Source organism: Branchiostoma belcheri, unplaced genomic scaffold, assembly GCF_001625305.1.
Source record: "Branchiostoma belcheri isolate BF01 breed outbred unplaced genomic scaffold, Haploidv18h27 scaffold90, whole genome shotgun sequence".
Classification (NCBI taxonomy): domain Eukaryota; kingdom Metazoa; phylum Chordata; class Leptocardii; order Amphioxiformes; family Branchiostomatidae; genus Branchiostoma; species Branchiostoma belcheri.
The window spans coordinates 645,004-667,879 of record NW_017804576.1 but is presented as its reverse complement, the minus strand read 5'-3'; the positions used below and the strand labels follow the sequence as shown (position 1 = coordinate 667,879).

Sequence of the window (22,876 nt, the reverse complement as noted above, 5' to 3'; positions counted from 1 at the left end):
AGCAGAGTGGGTACGGGTTCGGGGCGGCTGAAATGCAGACACAACACCATTCCACCACCACACCCTGGCGACCTGACCCCGGGAGGGTGAGGTCAGCACCAGGCGAGGGGAACACCAACGTCGAACACTAACCATCTTCCACACACGTCATTCGAAGGAAAATAAACATCCTAGATTTAACATATATTGCTCGCGAGTGAGTGAAAATTAGAAGTCCTTACCTGGGTTGTTGGCCTGTTCTTGCAAGACTTGGATGTCGGAAGAATCGGCGAAGCTCTGCTCGAGGCACAGGACAAGAAACTTGGCCTGGACGCCGGAGACTCTCTTGAGGAGGGAGAGCAGGGCCACCGTCTGTTCGCTCTCATTCCAGCCCTTGAACCAGCCCGAGAGAATCTGGATTTGGTCTCGAAACATGTAGGAGCTGGGCTTCATGTTGGCAGCAGAGGGCTGCCGAGATCCTCGCGGGCAGGGCGTCGCCTCTCTCCGTCTGCTGGGGGTATGGGCAGGAGACTGACTCACGGCCTCACCATGTGTGTTTGATTTGGAGGGGGAGGGGGGCACAGAAACACAAAAGCGTGGCGGCTTCTTCGCGGCCAGTTAGCTCCCGAAGTAAAAATCCGCGACGTACCTGGAAAAAATCCACCGCCTGGACCCGTCGAGGCGTGTTCAGGTTCTCATCCTACGAAAGTCGGTTCAGATGAAGCCACAGGAATGTTCTAAATGCAGCGCAAGCTGGTACGGACAGTACTAAATATAGCCCGGTGTAGGCTGGGACGACAGACGGGACAGGAACACAGTATAGTCGACGGAGGGACTCGGCAGAATACCGGTATACGCCCTGCCTGTCCCCGTATAACCCTAGCCGGTTGTCTGGCCTACCTCCGAACCGGTCTTTCGGTGTTCAGACGACGTAAAGCCCGCCACACGCCGCGGTATATAGAGCTGTAGTCGTCAGACGTGTACGGCAACTTCTGTTGATACTGGCAGAATGTGTAAGCACAACACAACCAACGTAGGGGGGGGGGGTAGCTCGGCAATACCATTCACGGTCTCCTAGCGAAACGGCTCCTCCCCCGACGAATAGGCGGACTTCCTCCAAAAGTCACAATCGTCCAGATCCAGTCGAACTCCCCGATACGTCCCGAATCGGAATAAAGAACGAGAAAACCGTTCCGAATTTTCGGGTTTGCGGGCCCCTCGCGCGACTGACCTCTTGGGCAGTTCCGACCTTCTGACGTCATCCCGTTGGCGCGCCTTCTGCGTTCGCGCTTCCTAATAAGGGAGGTCAGAGTGCTTATAAATGAAAGTGGCGGGAACTCCAAATATTTATTTTCCCCTTCCTCAACGTCGCGTTCGTTGATCATTAAACATCCGCCGGCTGAGGAGTAAGAAAACGTCTATGAGGCTGTGTGTGTGTGTGTGTGTGTGTGTGTGTGTGTGTGTGTGTGTGTGTGTGTGTGTGTGTGTGTGTGTGTGTGTGTGTGTGTGTGTGTGTGTGTGTGTGTGTGTGTGTGTGTGTGTGTGTGTGTGTGTGTGTGTGTGTGTGTGTGTGTGTGTGTGTGTGCGTAAGTGTGTGTGTGTTTGTGTGTGCGTGCGTATTTGTGTGTGTGTGCGTATGTGTTTGCGTACAGGCGTCAGTGTGTGTGTATATGCTTGTGCATAAGTGTGTGTGTGATATTCTAGTCATTCATCTACGTACTTGAAGCCACACTACCCCAATGTAGATTGACCCTCATGGCAATACCTCATGGACGCAAAAATTCCCAACGAAAAATGGTTACTGGGCAGAAAATAAAGGACTCACCTTGGCGCTTGTTTCTGCAGTTTTAAATGCCCAAAGTATGAAATGCTGATTTAAATGTGCTAGTGTGAAGCAGTATGTATGTATCACAAAGCTTGCCTTATTCATAATATTTCCAGTTTTTCTGCCCTGAAATCCAATTGGATATGATGCCTTTTAATGTCAAAGATATGAAGCCTTTTGTGGCAGTACAATGACGAAAGGGGGGCAACCTGCAGCGTGGACCAGAAGCGCACTTTTCAAAGCACTGGCATCTAATGATCACCTATCATAGAGCGGTCGGACAGTGAAGGATTGCACAGCGACTCCATGTGTAAAGCTACCTCTGCTAGCCTATTTACTCCTAAGGTTGAGGTGCCACGTCAAGCAAAGCGAACCAAGAGAGAGTGGTGAATATAAACTGGGCCCGTGGAACCATACTGCACATTGAAATTTGAACATTTTTAAATTATGCTGTTACTTTACTAGTGTTAGACCTAGGACGTTCTATCACACGTTGTTGAAGCTCCTTGATCAGACATAGGTCATGGTAAATCGAAGCTTCTTTTCCGTAACTTTGAATACACATGAAGCCGAAAAATGGGGATAACACTGGAATTCGGAAGAAGGTTTTTGTATGCGGTAAAGTCATTGACCTCCCTGTCCATTGAAAGCAATGCGGCGTCTTCACTGTGTGTGAGGAAATGCCTGGTAGCGCCGCCTACCGTTCAATATCTGTACTACAACAAGGCTGGCCAATATATTGCTGTGAGTTTTGGTTTCGGGGTAGGTTGAGTTATGACTAACATGATTAAATGCTAACCATGCAAATTAGGAGCTAATTTGCATAGTATAGTTTATTACAAAATTTTTTAAATCAGCTGCGTCCCATGACAGGACTTGCAAACACGTGACATGTAACAAAGCCTAGAGAGACATCGCTAGATATCAATTATGCAAAGAAATACCTCATTCATTTATTTATTATCTCCATAGTGATAAATGATGGGAATTCTATAGTTGTGGCGTTTGTAAGTTAAGTTATAGTGTACACCATGAGATGGTAAATCATGCAAATCACGGTCTTATATATTTGTATAATAGTTGGGAAAATGTTACAATAGTCTTTGCAAACGGGACAACATGACAAGTGCTATTTGGTTAGAGAAAATCACCAACTGATTTAATGTATGCAAAGGGCGATATTATTTTCATAATCAACTAGAACCCGGCCCTTGAAATACTAGTACGTCTGTTAACATCTGGTGAAAGTATGAGGTAGTGTAACTCATTGTCGTTTGAGATTACACACGTTTGTCATGTGGGTGATTGGATGATACATATTTCATTTATTTGAGTACACACTTCAGTACAGATCTTGCATCAAGTTATGACAAGCTTTGCAGGCACGCGGCGCGGCGGCAGCTGACTATATATATATTACCGCACGGCCTGTTACACCTGGTTTTTGCACATCTAAGTGTAAGCGTCGTTTAAAACTATCTAGTGATGATGCCCCTGTACTTGCAATTGTTGGCAGCGAGTTCTACTCTATCTACTCTACTCTTTTTGTACACCTCACCCCTCAGGCAGTGATATAGATGGTATATTTTACAGCAGAAACTGGGTGTTTGGTTGACTGTGGGTGGGACAAAGGGCCAATATAAAGCTAGCTTAAGTATTTAAACCAACAGTTGGTGTCACCGTGTGTGATTAATGATGGACCAAACATGTCATGTTTGGGTGACAAATGCTTTAATGAAGAGTTGCAGTAGGATAGCTCGACGTAACATTACATGAAGAACAAACAATCATTCCAGAACTACAGAATGACAACACGTACAGACGATCTGGTCTCTAGCTATCTTGTCTGTGGGTATCGTCTTTTTGCCACCGCAAACACGCGGGTACATTACATTCCTAACCATAGTCAGTCTTCTTCTCTCACTATACTCGTGTGCTGATCACTCTTTGCGAAACATCTCGGTACGTTGGACAACATTTTCCACTGTCCAGGCCTGTCTCTCGCTTTTCTTTCCTCTCGTTAACGACATAAAACTCGTATCAGACAAGCCTGACATGTACATTGTAGTCCTCTCTCTCTCTCTCCGTTTTCTTGCAACATTAGAGACATATTCTACGAGGGTCAGTTCTGATGCTTGTAGCGGGGGCTGATTTGCTGCTAGTATTTCAGACAAAAATGTCTTACAATTGATAAATTAAGAACACAAAAAAACGCGTTTATTTAGAAGCACTTGCGGTGGACAATGGCGGGGCCGGACTCGTCGTACTCCTGCTTGGCGATCCACATCTGCTGGAAGGTGGACAGGGAGGCCAGGATGGAGCCGCCGATCCAGACGGAGTACTTCCTCTCGGGAGGAGCGACGATCTTGATCTTCATGGTGCTGGGTGCCAGGGCGGTGACCTCCTTCTGCAGACGGTCGGCCAGGCCGGGGTACATGCTGGAGCCGCCGGACAGCACGTTGTTGGCGTACAGGTCCTTACGGATGTCGATGTCGCACTTCATGATGCTGTTGTAGGTGCCCTCGTGGATGCCGGCAGACTCCATGCCGATGAAGGAAGGCTGGAACAGGGTCTCCGGGCAGCGGAACCTATAATAATAATAACAATGGTTTATTTGCTTCATGTACATGTAACTTTATACTTTTATACTTTTGTATTCATTTGTAATATATTAATAGCCAAACTCTGTACTCTTGTTACCTGGACGATACCCATGTTTTGTGATGTAATTTTTATTTTTTTTATTTTTTTTTTATTCCGAAACATGTAATCACAAGACGTGGTGACGACACACTCAAGTTTTTTCAACTTATATTAATGCCGTCACCAACATAGGGACAGTACAATACTCATCGGTGGCATGTCAGGACTCGACCCCGGGGCCTCTGTTTTTTTATTTTACCACTATGTATTGCATTTTTGCATGTTGTAATAAATAAAAAATAGAAAACCTCTCGTTGCCGACGGTGATGACCTGTCCATCAGGCAGCTCGTAGCTCTTCTCCAGGCTGGAGGTGGCGGCGGCGGTGGCCATTTCCTGCTCGAAGTCCAGGGCGATGTAGCACAGCTTCTCCTTCACGTCACGGACGATTTCTCTCTCGGCTGTGGAGGGAGGGAAATGGTGAGATTACTTGTATGTTATAAGCAACTGGGTACACATTAAAACTTCTCCGCCCCAACCGCACAAGTTGTTTTAAACCCTTCTCTGAATGAATTGTAGAGCTACTAGTATATCATAAGTAAGTAGCTTAAATCGTAAAGCCGTTCATTTGCTAGCGTTGAATACCTATTTTTTCAGCTGTACTACCGATCTTACTCAACAATATCTTGGAAGGTTTGATCTCTACATGGAGTTATCGGGGTGTGCCAGGGAAGCCGAGCCACAGCACTGAGCCAGTTCCAATGTCTGATGTGGCTTAGTAGCATGCATGGACAAAAGAAGTCTTTCTCTTGCATCGTTCTCTGCTCCTCTCATCATCTCATGTCGCATAATGTATTTTATAATGTATTATGTTTTTAAGTGAATGTTACAATTGGCGATATTCAGCCTGGTGCTGCGAAGTTGGTTGAGAATAAACCATTTGATTGATTGATTGATTAATTGATTGATTGATTGATCGGTTGATTGATTGATTGATTGGTTGATTGATTGATAATGTTTGCAAAGTCGACGCCTTGTAACGATTCCTCGGAGGAGGAAAGGCTACTTACCCGTTGTGACGAAGGAGTATCCGCGCTCGGTCAGGATCTTCATCAGGTAGTCTGTCAAGTCCCGGCCGGCCAGGTCCAGACGCAGGATGGCGTGCGGCAGGGCGTAGCCTTCATAGATGGGCACGTTGTGGGTGACTCCGTCGCCGGTGTCCAGCACGATACCTTTAATTGAAAGTTTATTGAAGGTTTATTGCAAATTATACATATCAGAGAGCTGATTGCGAACACAAACAACGTGTGCCAAAAAGCAGTTACTCAAGACTGGATACGATTTTGGAAACGGTCAGACGTTTCAGGTAGTATCTACTACCTTTCGTCATTGACTTTAAACAACATGTATGAATAAGAAGATACAATGATCTGAGAGACTATGCATAAGTTATATATACTACATTCTAGATTCTACAACATACGTGGTACTGATTTTGTTGGGTTTGACCTCTTGTTTTGAGTCAGTGGGGTACGAATTTACCCACTTCGTCTATATGTCCATCCATCCACCCATCAGTCCTATAGCTAGTTGATAGCCGTTGGGGCAGCATAGCGTTCAACTATGACATGTGGGTTTCTGTATCTGTATCTACATAGCCGGTATGACCGTCCTTCGGCGTAATGCACCAGCTTCGCAGGCACGCGGCGCGGTGGCAGCTGGCTACCTCACACCGAACGGCGTGTTACACCTAACCCTTGAACATCTAACTCTAACATTGTTTAAACATTATCTAATGATAATGCCCCTACTGTACTTGGTGGAAGCGTAGCCTGGTATCCAGCCTTGTTAGCTTTAGTCCGCTCTTGGGTAGCGGACTAAAGCTAACAAGGCTGGATACCAGGCTAGTGGAAGCGAGTTCCACTATGCGATAGCTATGAAGTATGAGCAAATTAGTAGTAAGATGGTTACCGGTGGTGCGGCCGGAGGCGTACAGGGACAGCACGGCCTGGATGGCCACGTACATGGCGGGGGTGTTGAAGGTCTCGAACATGATCTGCGTCATCTTCTCCCTGTTGGCCTTGGGGTTGAGGGGAGCCTCTGACAGCAGGACGGGGTGCTCCTCGGGGGCGACACGCAGCTCGTTGTAGAAGGTGTGGTGCCAGATCTTCTCCATGTCGTCCCAGTTGGTGACGATGCCGTGCTCGATGGGGTACTTGGTGGTCAGGATGCCCCTCTTGCTCTGCGCCTCGTCGCCGACGTAGGCGTCCTTCTGGCCCATGCCGACCATGACGCCCTGGTACCTGAAGTGGGGTGCACATGTTAGTAATATCGCAACTAAGGCTAAACAGACATTGGAAGTGATCAAACGTAATCTGTGGGCATGCCCAACTAGAGTAAAATCACTTGCATACACGTCACTGGTAAGACCGAATCTAGAATATGCCACGACAGTATGGGATCCATATACAAAGAAAGACAAAGACAAACTGAAAAGGGTACAGAATCAAGATTCTGTATAAACAACTATGAAAGAGGTACTTAGGTCAAGGAAATGAAAAGAAACCTAGAGTGGGTGTCACTGAAAAACAGAAGAAAAAATGTCCAGGCTATGCATGATGTACAAAATGACTAATAAACTGGCGAAGCTGGTGTGTTACACCGAAGTGCGGTTCTACCGACTATACAGATACAGAAGCTGGTGTGTTGCGCCGAAGTGCGGCTATACAGATACAGATACAGATACCTTGGGCGGCCCACGATGGACGGGAAGACGGCCCTGGGCGCGTCGTCGCCCGCGAAGCCGGCCTTGCACATGCCGGAGCCGTTGTCGACGACGAGAGCAGCAACCTCCTCTTCGCACATGATGGAGAGTTAGTCTGGTAGCACCACTGGAAAAACTGGGGAGAAGAACCTGGCAAGTCTTCAGAGGACCGCAGTGAAGTGAAGACCGGGGGAGGCCCCCGGGACCGTTTTATACACCGACACCTGAAGATTTTAGACGCTCGTTCGCAGAAGTGGCCCCCGTATATGGAAGGACGTCACACACAGGCTCCTGATTTGGCTACGGTAAACCTCGGCAGGCTGACCGGAGTGCGAAATTCCGGCAAGCGGGCGGGAGGAGGAATGTTTGTTCTTCATCATGGACTGGATCGTGGCTAATCAATCTCCAAGCAGATCCTATAGCTACGATGGCAATGGAGTATACCATTGGCTGATGGTCACTGCTTCATGCTTCACCAATGGCTACTACATTTTTTGTACCTTGCCACTGACACTGTAGGATCTGCTCAGGGATTATCCGACCGTGGCGATCTGAAACGTCGGCCTGAGTACTACTGATGGTCGGAGACTGGGACTCAGGCTAAGGTCTGCGCCTAAGTGGAACTTGCTGCCACCAAATACAGTTGTTATTCATCGTGGATTGGATCCAATCTCCAAGCAGATCCCATACGACGGCAATGCAGTAAACCATTGGCTAATGGTCACTGCTTCATCTGTGGTTACTAGCCTCGTAGCCTGCACCAGGCACCGCGGATCGCTGGGAAAGATTAGTGGAAATTGGCCAAAAATAAAGGGAATAGTATACCAGGGGGTTAGCCGGCCAGAGAGGGTACCTTTTGCGACGTGCGGCAAACTGTACTCTCTAGCGGACCAACTCCCCTGGCATGCTGTCTCTCTATTTAGCCAATTTCTACTCTTTCCAACCGCCTCCCGAAGCCTGAAAGAGGCTAACTGCCTCGCTGCTCTGGGTTTAGCCGATCGTGGCCGTCCGAGACGTCGGACCTGCCTCATGTCGGTCGGTACGGATGGTCGGAGCCTGAGACTATTAAAGGTCTATGCTAGAGTGGAACTCGCTGCCACCAAGTACCGTTAGTGTATTGACTTTGGCTTCTTGGTCGTCTTGTGGTAGCGATTCCGTGTGCCTGACCAAGGAGGTTAAAAATCAAGCTCTTTGGTCTGCCCATTATATACTGGGAAGGTACATTTTGTAGTACAAAATGTATCTCCAAACATCGAAGACTAAAATTTGCGTGCAGAGCCAGAGGTAGGATGTTTCCCTCAATGATTTCAAAGATGTTTTCCTTGACTAGATACTCGATATTAAATGGACACGTCTACCAGAAGAAAAACGTATATTTTAGGCGATCTTGTGTTGAAACCATTTTTATCAAGGGAATCGGCCTTTTCTGTCTTAGGTGACTCACCAAAAATTGTTAAAAGGTTTAAAAATTCTGATTCTATTTTCATCAAAGCGGATACTGGGAAAATATGCCTGGATGTAACCTGTAGATTATGAGAATAGGCAGAACAAACTGGTCTGTATAGGACCTTTACAAGTGACTACAGGTATTTGTTAAGTGCTCAGATATGATATGATGATGAAAAAATATTACATGTATTAAAGACCTTTGGAAAGACTCGAACTGAGGTTTCTTCAATTAAGTAGGTACAGAAAGAAACCTCAACACATCCTCTTGAAGCTAAATAAAGCCCTTATGAACACCCTGCATACCTTTGATGCTGGCCCAATTCACTAGAAGGAATATACATATGGTATATTATGTATAACAATATTATTTTAAATAGCTTGCCATATAATGAGGACAAACTGCCTTTCAAGGACTGACTTTTTTTAATTAATTGTGCAGCAGTAAGCAGATAATTTGTCACTCAAAAAAGTTTGAAGATGTGAAAGTATCCAGTTTCTCTTAAATGACAGAGTACAAAAAAGCAGCAGACTCAAAGTTTCTACAAACTGGAATGTAACAATACATTTACATTTAATCTGAGGTTCAACAAATTCCCCTAAATTATCCGACAATCAGCTTTAAAGTAATTAAATTTTAAAGTAAAAGTATTCTTAAGTAAAAGAGTAGAAATGATTCCATGAATACTTTCATCAGGTTGGTAAGTCACTGAGTAAAGAAACTCTTATTGCACAACCAAGTCTTTTATTCAGCTGACGTTTCGCTGACCGTCTGTCACCTCCCTATGGTGCAATGCAATATGAACCAGTCAGAATTGCCCTGAGGAAGGTGACAGACGGTCACCAAAATGTTGGCTGAATAAAACACTCGGTTGTGTAGTCTCTTTACTCAGTAGAAATGATTGTTTTCCAACATGTTCTAAGAAAAGCTGATGACTGCAACTAATGAAATATTGCACAAGCAGCCAGGATCATTCCTGCTTCTTCAGAACAGATTTTCTCAGTGATTCAGGTACAAAATATACAGCAAGTATGGCAAAAATAGCTTTGCAACAGAGACCTAATCAGCCTACATAAGTGTCTTATGTATCAGAGATTGTCATAATGTCATATGCTGAGGTCACATTTCCAAACTGGGGCCCGGCCGGGCAGCTTTTGGGAACGAAAAGTACGATATAAAAGTCAACAAAACACAAAAACGTTTTTGATGATAATCACAGGCACTATATGATCTATATACTCTTGATATGGATTGTTAATTTTTCGATCATACAGACAGCCTGGTCGGGCCCCGGTTGGGAAATGTGACCTGTGACCTGAATACAGGACTGTTTAGCCTTAGCCGATACTATATGGCTCATACAAATTAGGGTTATACCATGGTAAGTCCACACCAATTTAATTTGTTGCTTCTCGGATTTTTTCAGAAAAAATATGAAATGACAGGGCTAAAAAATATTAAAATAAAGACAGGTCTAGGCGTCATCTTATAGCCCAAAATGCTACGATAGGAGCCATGAAGTCAAGACAAAAGGCTGGGCTAATATTTATAAACAATGAATTTGAAGTTTTTTAATCAAACCACTGCATTGATAGATGGAAAAACTGTGACAACTAGGAAGAAAAGGACTTTCCTCAACTGCCGGGGGCAAAATATGAGCATTTCTGAGTTGATTCAAAGTTGAGTTGATCTTTTTTTTTTGAAAATCAGAAAAAATGAAGAGGCGAATCCTAGAACCAAAAAATTAAATTGGTGTGGCCTGAATATTGACTAACAGAGGTCATACAGATTGCAAATGATAGTAAAGACTGTCTCCAAGCAGATGCTACGGTGGGAAGACAGTATCCAAATGGCCAGAGGAGTGTCCATTAGCAACCTTGGTGGCTAGTGGACACTTTATTTATTCGTCTAGTTCGGCTTACAACAGCCAGGGTTACCCAACTAGTCATAGATTATATGGGATGTTGAATTCGGAAGATTCGAGGACGAATCTTGAACAGAAAAAGGGGGGAGTAGTGTAACAGTGGGGGGCTTATAGGTCGCAGCTACCAATTGACCTGGCCGAGGGGTATAGACCTTTTAGCTGAATCGTTAGAGCGCCGGCATGTCGACAGGTGACTGGGTTTGGTCGTAGGTTCAAACCCCGGCCCGGGACCAGGAGTGTATTTCTGTTTCTACTTTCCTAATTCTTACATAAGGGTCAACCCTCCTCTGGCCACCGTAGCATCTGCTTGGATATGGTGTGACATGGACTAGACGGGAAGCACGTCGGCTGAACGTACTGCGCCTGCGCAGAACCCCGTATTTTCGCTTTTTTAGTTGGATTTTTGGTCAACGTTGCATCAGAATTCTGTCTGTTGCAGAGGATATTCTTTACAACATAACACTTGGAAACTACTGTCGAAATGCTAACCTTATATGAGCGAATGCAACCTTATATGAGACATTCTGCTGAACTGCTATGTACATTACGGGTTTCGCGCAGGTGCAGTACGTTCTGGCGACGTGCTTAGACAGGACATGCAGGCGTGGCTCGGTCTCATCTGATGGTCTCCAGCCTCCAGCCTCCGTGGCCATCCAGCTTCAGTTCTACATCATGGAACTGGGAGGGTGGAGAAGAAAGGAGCGAGTTTGTAATGATGACTGGGTGCATACTGAGTATTCATTGTCCTCGTCAATTTGCAATCAGCCCTTGGGCATGAACTTGCAATAAAGAACTCTTTTATTACTGTATTTCAAAACCAGAAAAGACTCCTATACTACTAGCTGATAAAACAATACACTCTGCCAAGAACATAAATGTACATGTAATGCATCACTGAAGGTTAGACATCCAGGTAATGAGATGCAGGAATTGTTACTGAAGCAACTGGATAGACTTAGAAAACTGTCAGATTCTCATAGAGATAATCTATCCAGCTGCTTGAATAACAATTCCTTCAGCAAGGCAAGAGACCCAGGTTCAATCTCCAGGGTTGGACCCAGACATTGTGCCCTTGGGAAAGGCACTTAATATGGGCCCTACTAGGGTTTGGGTTGGCATTAGGAAGGGCATCCAGCCGTAAAAAAATCTTGCGTCGAAAAAGACTAAATGCACTTGATGCAAGCACGTCTAACCCCCATGAAGTTTAGGGGAAAAGTGACGTTAAAATTGCATTTAAAAAAGGGACACGATGGCTCGCCCACCTTCCTGAGGCTGCTCCTGTGTCCCACACTGATGACAGTCATGCCCATGTCCTTACACATGCTGTACAGAACCTCCTCCGTCTCCTGACTCACTGCACTGGTCGCCTCGTCTAGTACTGCCAGGAAGAGATTACACACATTTTTATGTTTACCGAAGGAAAACATATTGTATTTACTACGTTTCTTCTTCTTCTGTTCCAAACACTAACCTCTGACCTGGCCAATGGCCTGATTTGTTCATGTCTGTCACCATGGTAACTGGTGTCGGGTTACATCATGTTGCAATTTTGGTAGACTCCTGTCTGACCATATATTAATGTAACGTTACATGTATTTGAGTAAGAAAAGCAAACCATATGCGAAGGTAAACATTATGCATTTGCTTTGCAAAGTAATGTTACCTTTCTAGTTTTTATTTACTTCAATTTTCAACTCAAGCAGGCTCACACGAACCACGTACATGAGGGCCTGTAAGGGCGGGTCCCAACAACGCTCTACGCTGAATTCGGAAACCTCTCGATTTACGATAAATTCCAAGTAGCTACAATGCATTACATAGAATATTAGAGCAGTCCGTCTACGCTCTACGTAGAATTAAAACGGCTGATTACGCTCTACGGAAATGGGCTTGCGGGCCCCCTTATGTTTTGGGTTATGTTAAGGAACTGAAGAGACATGTTTGTTAACTCTTAAGACTTGAAAAGTTTAAGGTTGCACCCATTTAAGAAGCATTCACAAGGAAGCTTGTTCCATAGTGATGTATAGTTCTACATTGTTCAAAAAACAGTCTGACAAATTATAAATGTTACTGCCATGTATAGACAATTTTCTGAATGTCTGCAACTATGGCTTCACGTGCCTAAGACCTTCTGGAAAAGGGTTAGGGTTTACGTCTTAACCTTTGTAACACATGCATATGTTGGCATGAATTGTTTAGTATTATTTTATTAATTAGGACTTATTTTAGTGTTACCAGTGTCCGTCTGTTTTGTTATCTGCTATGATATTAATTTGTACTTGAAACGTTGACTATATCTTATATACATTTTATGTAATGGTTTATTTCTATTTTAATCGTAATATACTATAACGTTTTATACTATAATGTGATACCCCAATGTCAATTCAGCCTCTGGCTGCCATTTTTGGGACAGTGATGTTGTGTTTTAATGCAAAATAAACCATTGATAGTATGGGGCATCATTGCATTCAGTAAGAATAAATTTAAACGTATTTAACTTCGTAGGCCTTTGTAGTTGAAGATTTCTTCCATAGGTAACATGCTAAAGGAGACCACCTGTCCAAGAAGACCACTTCACCTCGGTCCCCTGGGTGGCCTTCTTGGGCAGGTTTCATGCCCGTAGCCAGGGGGGGTTCGGGGGATTCAGAGGAACCCCCCCACAAGGCTCAAAGGTCCACTTTTTGGTCCACTTTTTATGTGAAGGTCCACTTTTTGGTCCACTTCTTATGTAAAGGTCCAAGATTTTTCTTTAAAAGATGGACTGGAATCGTAGACAAACTGCTCCCTTTGTCATTGAATAAAAATTTATCTCTGATTTTTTCTTGGAAATCCTCTAAAAAATGCACAAAATGCCATCTTAGAAGGTTGATTCTTCAAATGACCCCCCTAGGAACCTCGCGCCTTCAGCGCTCGAGGAGAAGAACCCCCCCATTCAAAATCCTGGCTACGGGCATGGGTTTGACTGTGTCTACAATGTATTCCCACACACAATGTGCCTACAAGAATAAAGAACTGTGCAAAGATACCTGCAAACTGAGGCTGGTGGAAGAACAGTCTGGCAAAGGATAACCTCTGCATCTCCCCTGGTGACAGCACATCGTACCTGTAACAGGAGAATGACAATGACAATGAACTTTATTGCATATTCACGCCCTACATGGCCAAATGCACTTGAGTTAAATAACTTGGGTACAAGAATAAGCGATTATTACATTTGTGTGCTACGTCTCTATCTACAGGATCTAACTACAGGATCTCTTCTCTCTTTTTGAAACATGTATAAACAAATTTACATAGTTTTTCATTTACATCATAGCGCTTGGATGTCATAATATGTTTGAACAATTCTATTTTCGGAAAGTATGCATATTTCTTTTCTAACTGTAAGGAGCTAATAACAGGAGAAACCATTGGGTAGAAACAGGATAACTGACTGTCTGGTAAGGGATGGGACTAGGCAAGGCAAGGTAAGGCAAGGAATGTCTGGTGAATACAATGTATATCAGCACGAAAGTTCATCTGCGTTGGTAAAATACATTATGTCAAACTTGACACTGTTCTCCAAATCACCGATCAACTTTGACCCATTGCTGACGTCACACATGAACAAAACCTACAGCCGTGATCATAGCAGTGGTATCAGAAAGCTAAAGAAATAATTTGGTAAAAAATGTTTGTAAAATTCTTTTGACCTGGAGAACAGTTAATAGTATCTCAAAATTACATGTGTTCCATATTGTGATAAATACTGACACACATTTCAAGCCCATGCTATTCTAACTCTAAGGCTAACTCTAAATACTTCAGCATAGCACCTCCTGAAAGAGCAGAGTTTCTTGCAGGCCTTTTCTAATGTTAGTAATGAGCCTAAACTAGAGAGCCAAGTGTGACACAGATACAGATATAGCCAGTATATAAAGTACACTACCAGGACCGTAAAATTTAACGATTTACGCTGTTACACAAACAAACACACGGCGTGTGCACGTTCGTACACACACTGTGTGCACATTTGGGGCGGAGTCCAGATCAGCGGGGAGTCAGCTCATTATCACTGGGATACCGATAATGGGCCGCTGGTTTGATTTTACGACAGTTGTATACTGGTCACGTCAGAGCGCAATGTCGCGATATTGTGTGTCCATTACGATATGTACGAACAGAATCCTACATGTAGCTCACCAGTTAATCCACTCTGTTCCACCGTCCAGCCCCTTGGCTCGATCAAATACTGACATCTGGAGGGTAAAAAAAAACAGAGAAAAAACATATCATACAATGTTTCAATACTCATTGTTCAACAATACATGTATGTTCGAGAAAAAGTGAAGAGCAGCAAACTGACATTGCAGGAGTATGCTATGGGAACTGAGTCTAAAGTGATATGTGTTTTGCTGATAAAATATTGCAACAAGATAGTAGGAATTCAAATCAATCTTAAACACTGATAAATATCCTCCTTAACAAACTGTCTCTTAAACGAAAATAGACAAGATTGAAACAAACGTTTGAAGTAAGCTTACATTTTGTACATAATTATTAATATGCAAATTCAGTTCCATTTTCAATATCATTTATCATATACATTATTTGTCATATTTATTTAGTTTGTTTTCTGTACGTTATTAATTTGTCCTGTTTCTTTTATTATCACGATGATTATGATTGTACCTAAGTTAGTTCTTTTACTTTTTTGTTATTTTATTATGTACTGTTCTGTGCAGGGAGCGTTGAAACCGTCATTGGCGATATGCTACCCCTGGATAAATAAATAAAATGAAATGAAAAGCTTCTTACCAGTTCTAGTCTTTCTAAATATTGCATAATGATCTCATCATCAGGAGAAACTGAAAGGTAAAAGTGACATCACACCATCAGTTTCATCATCTACGGTCAAACTTGTATAAGAGGACCACCCTGGGGACCTAAGGAATCTGGTCTTCTTAGACAAGTGGTCTTCTTATCCAAAAAGGAGCCGGGTGACAAGAAAACAAAGACACCAATTTCGAAGTTCAACATTTAACACGTTAATTATACTATTTAAAGATAAGCAGTAATTATTAGCAAGGATGTTTAATACTAACCATCACATTTGTATAAGATTTTTTTAATGATAAACATATTTCATATACATTGTTACCAATGTAATGTTACAGCTAGCAAAACTGTATAGTTATCAAATCTTCAGAAAAAGTGGATGTAACATGCATGTTGCTATATCAAGTTCAAGATTTCCTCCCAAACATCCCAAGGTAAAACATATACATTTAGTATGTACTATACGCCAAAAAGCTGTTACTCAAGCAACTGGATATGATTTTTAAAACATCAGACGTTTCCAGCTAGTATCCACTAGCTTTCGTCAGTGACTGAGAGACCAGAGGGGAAATGCAGGTTTATAAGCACAAACTATTGATTGTAGGTTTATATGCAAAAACTACAAACTATTGATTGATATTGATTGATTGATATAGTAGTCTACTATATGATGGATACCACCTGTATGTATTATTCTTTCATTTTCTACAATTCTGTTCTCCTATTTGTAACCTGTATGTCCGCATGGTTTTATTTCATGTAACACCAGTCTGTCTTTTTATGTTGATCCCTGTAGAATAAGCTACAAGGCCAAAGGGGATTACAAAACCAAAAGGCAAGTATTTTTATTTTGGTTCTGTTAGAAGCCTACAGATCATACGAGCCAGTACAGGAGTCCCTGTTCTGGTTGGACTCACCTTGTCCTGGATACTTGTCTTTTAATGGATATATGATCTGTAAAGTAGAGAAGACAGCTGTGAATATCAAGTGCTTCATGTAAACTGATCTATGCATTTTCACATTGAAAAGGGGTACAATACATGTAGCTATGATTGGCAGCAGTTCTATTCACCTGTTCCCTGAGTGATCCGTCCGTCAAGTAAGGTTTTTGCGGTATGAACATCACCCCCTGTGGACCAAGTGGACTGATCCGTTCTACACTGCCTGTTGGGAAGAGGGAAAAATATTCAATTAGAGAACACGATGGAAACATCATAAAGCAAACAAAAGAACAAGCAACTGAGTACTGCCTGTTGTGTACAACAAACCATGTAGTCTCTACCAGGCTTCAGAAGTGGCTGTAAAGATTAGAAATTGGCCAAAGGAAAACATGCCTGGGGAGTTGGACTGCTAGTTTGCTGCTCTGAACTGTACACCTTTAGCAGACTAACTCCCTGGCATGTTTTCCTTTGGCCAATTTCTAATCTTTACAGCCACTTCTGAAGCCTGGTAGAGGCTATAAACCGTAAGTTCATTTACCTCCTAAGGTTGGCCACAGTCCCCTCAACACCCTCAGTAAGGAACTTTTGCCTGATCCTGTATCGGGGAACAGGAAAGATTGGTAATGTACAAAACACACTTGGGTGTGACGCACAGTCAATGCACATCCTTTACAGATAGAATTCAGGGTAGTATCATTGAATCAGCCTTCCAATATAATACTGATTTGCGTTGCTCTCACCTGTGTTTCCCACAATAAGTAGATTTCTTCCTGCTTCTATCTCGAGGGTTAGATCTGAAGAAATAACAGACGTGGAAGAGTTTCAAAGTACATCAGATTCTGCATCATTTGTACAACCTGTTTACAACTATGGATACATGTACTAAGTCTACATACTATTGTCAAACAGATAGTGAAATGACATTTGAGTATCCTGGTTACACGTACAACAAATGGACAGGTTATACACTGTGTTCACACTCCCCACAAATGCCCACACTCACAAGAAAACTGTTACTCAAGCAGCTGGATAGATTTTGAAAACTGCCAAACGTTTCAAGTAGCACCCACTACTAGTAATGCCAATGTTGTTCACACTTACTCCAGATAAATGCCCAGTTCACACTTCCCACAAAAGCCAATACTGTTCAGACTTACCCCTAATGAGTACCCTGTTCTGTAGTGAAGGTGGTGTGAGGGTGACAGACTCCAGCTGGAAGGCCTTGTTACTTTGTGTGCTCTCCTGGCTGCAAAGGCTAACGAGAAAATTCAAACAAATGCTTCATTACACGAAAGAAAAACTGAATACTTCTTAGAGTGTTTCTGGATTATCCTTTTTCTCCTCACAACATGTTAATTTCCTGAACTATTTTCAGTACCAGCGCTATATATAGCAGGTATATATGAAAGAAAAGTACCCTGTATACCTTGTATTTTCACATGAATCATCGTCGCCAGGGTCTGCACTCTGGTCGGGTTGTTCCTCCATCGTTCCCTTTTCTGTCCTCTCTAAGGACTCAAGGAGCTCTCCTATCCTGTAAGGAGGAGGGAAGGAGGTGTTTACCATCTTTAACGGACTACCGACTGCACAGTACTGTGTCTCAAGAGTTTTGTAACGTTCTCCATTTAACAGATTTCCAATAGAACATTTACCGATTTCCAGACACTACAGATACTAATGTTTCAGCACCATGGACAGTGACTGTTCATATTGCTGCTCTTAAAAGCTAGGATGTGTGATAGTGAGTGAAAAGCAAAGTACTGAGTCTTACTTGTGCCTTCATCTCAAGTGACCAAGACCAAGAAATCCTAGCCTCTACCAGGCATCAGAAGCAGCTGGAAAGAGTAGGATTTGGCCACATGGATAGATAACATGACAGAGGAGTTGGTCTGCTAAAGGAGGTAGCAAATTGTACTCCCTTAGCAGACCAACTGCCCTGTCACGTTACTTGTCCATTTGGCCAATTTCTACTCTTTCCAGCTGCTTCTGAAGCCTGGTAGAGGCTAAGAAAAAAACCCACTTCCCCCTTACCTGTGTGTGTATCCTGCCAGGTCAGTGAGTTTGGTGGAAAGGTCAATCAGCCCGCTGAAGCAACCAATCAGGTAAATGGACACAAAGGCATTCTGGAGACATGGGGAAAATGACTATCAGCTGCTACATTAAGTGTTAAAATTATAATAATAATGATAATAACAACAACAACAATAATAATAATAACAATAACAACAACAACAACAATAATAATGATTATAATAACAACAATAATAACAACAACAATAATAATAATAATAATTGTTCTTGGCTGTAAATTAGCAGACTACAATTAGCAAACTACACTTGACAGGCCAAATCAGTGTATGTCTCTGTACAGTTTAATCCATCTTCGTTTGTCTCTTGCTAAGTCTCTAAGGTATTTCAGTACGTGAGACTCGAGTCTGATGTTATGATTGAGATAAAGTTTACAGTCGACGAGTTAAAAGAATACTGAAGTTTATCCTAGTGGAGTACTTCTTAGTCCACAGAAGCATGTTAACAGAACGAACTGCGCCTGCACAAAATTAAGATTTTTCACGGTTTTTGTTGAAGTTTGGTCATCATTGCATCAAAATTTTGCCTGTTGTGGACAATATCTTTCCCAACACAACATGTAAAAGCTATGGACAGATTGTTATCTGCAAATATGGGAATACGACCCTAAATGATGTGTTCTGCTGAAGTGCCAGGCACAATACATTATGAATTTTGCACGTCAGGCAAATCACTTTCTGCCGACGTGCTGTCTACACACCCTATTTACAATTTAGCTTCATCTCAGCTACTTTAAAGTTAGGCTATAGTGAACAGCATTAGTGCTGCATACCGGTTCACTGGACTTGGATCCGGACTTAAAAGAATGTTTAGGTTTAAGTCCAAAAAAAACTAAAAGTCAAGAACCGAATCCGGACTTAAAAGACCATTTCACATACCCCTTTTCTTTCCAAACCACCTAAAACCTTCCGTAGATTGCAAAATCTTTGCTGCAAAATGAAGAAAATATTGCCATTGGGCATCGTCAAGTACCGGCCTCCATGTTATGTGGCCAAAGTTTCACCCAGACAACATTGCAAGGTTGCCAACATGCAATCTTGTATATGCCATGGGTTTAGGTCCGGACTTGCAAGTCCGGAACTGAACCTAAACCTCTGGACTTGAATCCGGACCTGAACCTAAAATTGGGTTTAGGTATGCAGCACTAAACAGCATGAATATGTCCATACCTTGCTGACAAGTGCACTTATTTCATTTGGGGCCATGTGGCTGTAGGCTCCACTCAGGATGGGGATGGCGATAACAATGTAGCTCAGGATACTCCCCACATAGTCAAACATGTTCACTGCAACTGTGGAGATACATGTACAACATAAACAATAGTGGTAACAAATAAGCATGAACCGTGACGGGGGTTGACATCGTCTACCAGATACCTTTGACCCAGTGTTGACGTCACACTTCAAAGAAGCCACGTGACAAGCTTCACTGGGTCAGTCTACTGAGGAAGACCAGAGTGACTGGTCCATAGCTCTAAGTGAGAGAATTTTTGTTTTGGATCAAAAGCATCAGGCAGTTGGCATTCAAAAACTCATTCACTATTGTAACAACTGTACATGTACATACTGCAATACTTATATTACAATACTGTAGTAACTGTAGTAACAGTCAGACATTTTATAACTGAAGATATCATATTTTCCATTGAAGCAATGACTCAGAACACAAGACCCAGATTTGAAGTATTTGATACAATGTGCAAGTACAATGCAAAGTTCATCTTTTCATGAATGAATTAATCATCCAGCCATCCAAATCTCCTTGTGGGTATACATAGCAGAAACCTTTGTCAAATTTTTGTTATTTTGAAAAACTTGCATGATCCCGCTTTATCTGTATCTGCATCTAATTGGTATCTGTATCTGTATAGCCAGTATAACTGCCCTTCTGCATAATAACACACATCTTCGCAGGAATGCGGCAAGGCGGCAGCTGGCTACATTACACATCTATCCAAGTATACAAGCAATCTACTGTACAGAAGCTCTTGAAGTTAGGAGCCTTACAGTTAAGCCAGAACTACCTGTTGATGAGCCGTGTCTGTGTGTCCAGTATGGAGTGGAGCCTGAAGTTAGTCTTATACTACTACTACACTTGCTGTTATAAGATTTAACTTCTTCTTTGAAGACAGTGGATAGTCCCATGTTCTGCTAGCCTGGTAACCAGACCTATTATAGCTCCTGAGTATTTGCAGAGAGGATGTAGGACTTGGGAGCTATAATAAGTCTGATTTCTAGGCTGATGTTCTGCACAATGAGTAGAGGTATGCCCAAATAAAACTGGATTATATTACATCTTCAGATCAACAAAAATCCCAATGAATACAAGTTCGAGAAGCTGGACTTACAGTTGAGCCAGAACTCCCTGTTGATGAGTTGTGTCTGTGTGTCCAGCAGGGAGTGGAGCCGGAAGTTTGTCTTCATCAGCTCCACCTGGCAGGCTCTGTAGGAACAGCAGCACATTGAAGAACTTTATTGAAGAACTTTATTGCATGACAATTGCACATGGTACAATGTATGGCAACTACATAAAGAGAGAGTAACAACAATAGAATAAGTGTGTTGCATAGACCTAATGTCGAATAAAACCTAACATATTAGCAACCCTGTTTGGGGTTGGTGGAAAAAGGAGTCCAGTCCGATTGGCGGAAAAAGCAGTCCAGTCCGATTTGGGGGTGGAAAAAGCAGTCCGGTGGTTTCTACGAAATTCTACGAAAGACCATAGGTACAATTTTTTTCTTGTGTGTACTTCGAGTTTCTATGAGTACTTCGAGTTTCTATGGGTACTTCGAGTTTCTATGGGTACTTCGAGTTTCTATGAAACCCATAGAAACTAGAAGTACACACACAAAAAAATTGTGCCTATGGTCTTTCGTAGAATTTCGTAGAAACCACCGGACTGCTTTTTCCACCCCCAAATCGGACTGGACTGCTTTTTCCGCCAATCGGACTGGACTCCTTTTTCCACCAACCCCCTGTTTGGCTGTTTCTTTCATGAATGAATGAATGAGAGCTTATTGTTCAGAAAACATCATAATGGTACAGAGTCGAATCCAATCAAACCAAAAGGTAACATAAGAGGTAGATATACAGACATAGATTAGGTACTAAAGCACACGTTTGGGGAAAAATGGTGACAGAAGTCACACAAGTCGTTCGGTGTGATATAGCTAGCTGCCGCCGTGCCGCGTGCCTGCGAAGCTGGTGTGTTACGCCGAAGGGCGGTTATTAATTATACCGGCTATACTGATACAGATACAGAAGAAGAGCACAAAAGTAGTAGCAAATGCAAACCTAATTCAACTGAGTCTCTTTTGTTCTCTCCACAAATAGAGAAGATGAAAGAGACCTGGCAATTAAAATAGGTTTGGATACAAAGTACATGTACATCCATGTGAAATTAAGCAAAGAACTTGTGTGCAAATCTTGGGGGGAAAAGTCCAATTATTCCTACCTGTAGAATGCTGCTGACTCAGCATTCACTCTGATTTGCATGTGTTTGAACCTGGAGAATAGATGACAAGAAACTTAAACCAGATCTTTTCAATAATTGAAACCTATCCTCTACAAAGATCCTGTCAGATTTAACCATGCCCTCAAACATGTATTTCACATGGAACTTAATAATATTTATTTATTGTTCGGCTGATACAACACAGCCAGGGCAGCCCAACTAGCTTGAAGCTATTATTAAGGGCTTGCCCTGGGGAAAAAGTGTGGTTAAATACACACAAGTGATATAAATTCTTAAAAATGTCTTAATTACATAGGGTCAACAAATTGTGGTCATTATTATATACAAACTAGAGGTCGGAGATCTCATGTCTTCGTCAGAGGTACATCGTTCTAGAGAAATTAACATGCGTATTCTTCAATCTTTTTAATAATCAATTTGGTCTAAAGAACAAAAGAATCTCTGTACTATTTTTATGGTACAGAACACCCTGAAACGGTTTGCCGCAGATTATACAGATGCGTCGTCACCCGTGTTAGCCCCCCCCCCTTAGTTACTTGGAGTTTGACTGTTACTAGGAAAAAAACGTTCAAGAAATTCTTACTGTGTTGAAAGTGTCACGACAGCGCCGCAAAATATAATTAGAGAAGAAGTTATAAAGGAAAGAATCAGAACAGGGTGACTACTGCTGTTTTGTTAATTTGTCTTTATGACAAATAGAAGACTTGTTTCTTGTGTTCTTTGTGTCCTAACATTTGTACTTCTACAGTTAGTATATTCCAAATCTAGGCATCTCGTTTTTCGGCCCTTCGTGTTTTTATTGCGCGCTTGCCTTAAATTTAAGGTAATTAGATTTAAGGTCTCCAGTGGACGTCATCCATAGCAATTACTTGGTGTGGCCGTAGAAAATAACCTGACATATGTCCAACCTATCCTCCCCCTGCTGAAGTTATAGTACAATCCCTCAATGTAACGTCATTTGATCCTATCCCA

At 42.6% G+C, this 22,876-nt stretch overlaps 3 protein-coding genes across 3 annotated transcripts in view; all 3 read right to left on the bottom strand.

The window, feature by feature from the left end:
• Positions 1-1,417, bottom strand: part of LOC109487924 (protein Smaug homolog 1-like) — a 52,214-nt gene extending 50,797 nt beyond the window's left edge. Inside the window, exon 1 of the mRNA XM_019792025.1 lies at positions 222-1,417. Within this exon, the coding sequence (XP_019647584.1) occupies positions 222-432 (211 nt within the window). The 5' untranslated portion in view covers positions 433-1,417. The remainder of the gene's footprint in view (positions 1-221) is intronic.
• Positions 1,418-3,671: 2,254 nt separating this feature from the next.
• LOC109487947 (actin-2-like) lies at positions 3,672-7,405 on the bottom strand. Its single transcript, XM_019792055.1, has 5 exons — positions 7,192-7,405; positions 6,417-6,748; positions 5,516-5,677; positions 4,756-4,906; positions 3,672-4,392 (listed from the first exon to the last, which is right to left on the bottom strand). Exons 1-5 carry the CDS (start codon positions 7,308-7,310, stop codon positions 4,026-4,028), a joined length of 1,131 nt encoding a protein of 376 aa, XP_019647614.1. The 5' UTR covers positions 7,311-7,405; the 3' UTR covers positions 3,672-4,025.
• A 2,821-nt stretch (positions 7,406-10,226) lies between these two features.
• LOC109487966 (ATP-binding cassette sub-family D member 4-like) overlaps positions 10,227-22,876 on the bottom strand; it is a 25,926-nt gene continuing 13,276 nt past the window's right edge. The window contains exons 8-21 of the mRNA XM_019792087.1: positions 20,778-20,872; positions 19,600-19,721; positions 18,374-18,465; positions 17,769-17,876; positions 17,500-17,597; positions 17,083-17,136; positions 16,881-16,937; positions 16,474-16,565; positions 16,319-16,355; positions 15,381-15,430; positions 14,766-14,821; positions 13,610-13,686; positions 11,843-11,958; positions 10,227-11,258 (exon numbers count right to left, since the gene is read on the bottom strand). Of these exons, the coding sequence (XP_019647646.1) occupies positions 11,196-11,258; positions 11,843-11,958; positions 13,610-13,686; positions 14,766-14,821; positions 15,381-15,430; positions 16,319-16,355; positions 16,474-16,565; positions 16,881-16,937; positions 17,083-17,136; positions 17,500-17,597; positions 17,769-17,876; positions 18,374-18,465; positions 19,600-19,721; positions 20,778-20,872 (1,117 nt within the window). The 3' untranslated portion in view covers positions 10,227-11,195. The remainder of the gene's footprint in view (positions 11,259-11,842; positions 11,959-13,609; positions 13,687-14,765; positions 14,822-15,380; positions 15,431-16,318; positions 16,356-16,473; positions 16,566-16,880; positions 16,938-17,082; positions 17,137-17,499; positions 17,598-17,768; positions 17,877-18,373; positions 18,466-19,599; positions 19,722-20,777; positions 20,873-22,876) is intronic.

Bases quoted from the DNA above. Each gene is read 5' to 3' on its own strand.
- LOC109487947 (XM_019792055.1), bottom strand. From the start codon at position 7,310: ATGTGCGAAGAGGAGGTTGCTGCTCTCGTCGTCGACAACGGCTCCGGC. The intron at 4,907-5,515 runs GTAAGTAGCCTT...CTCCCTCCACAG, and splicing joins ATACTCCTTCGTCACAACGG to CCGAGAGAGAAATCGTCCGT. The intron at 4,393-4,755 runs GTTTTCTATTTT...TTATTATTATAG, and splicing joins ATCACCGTCGGCAACGAGAG to GTTCCGCTGCCCGGAGACCC.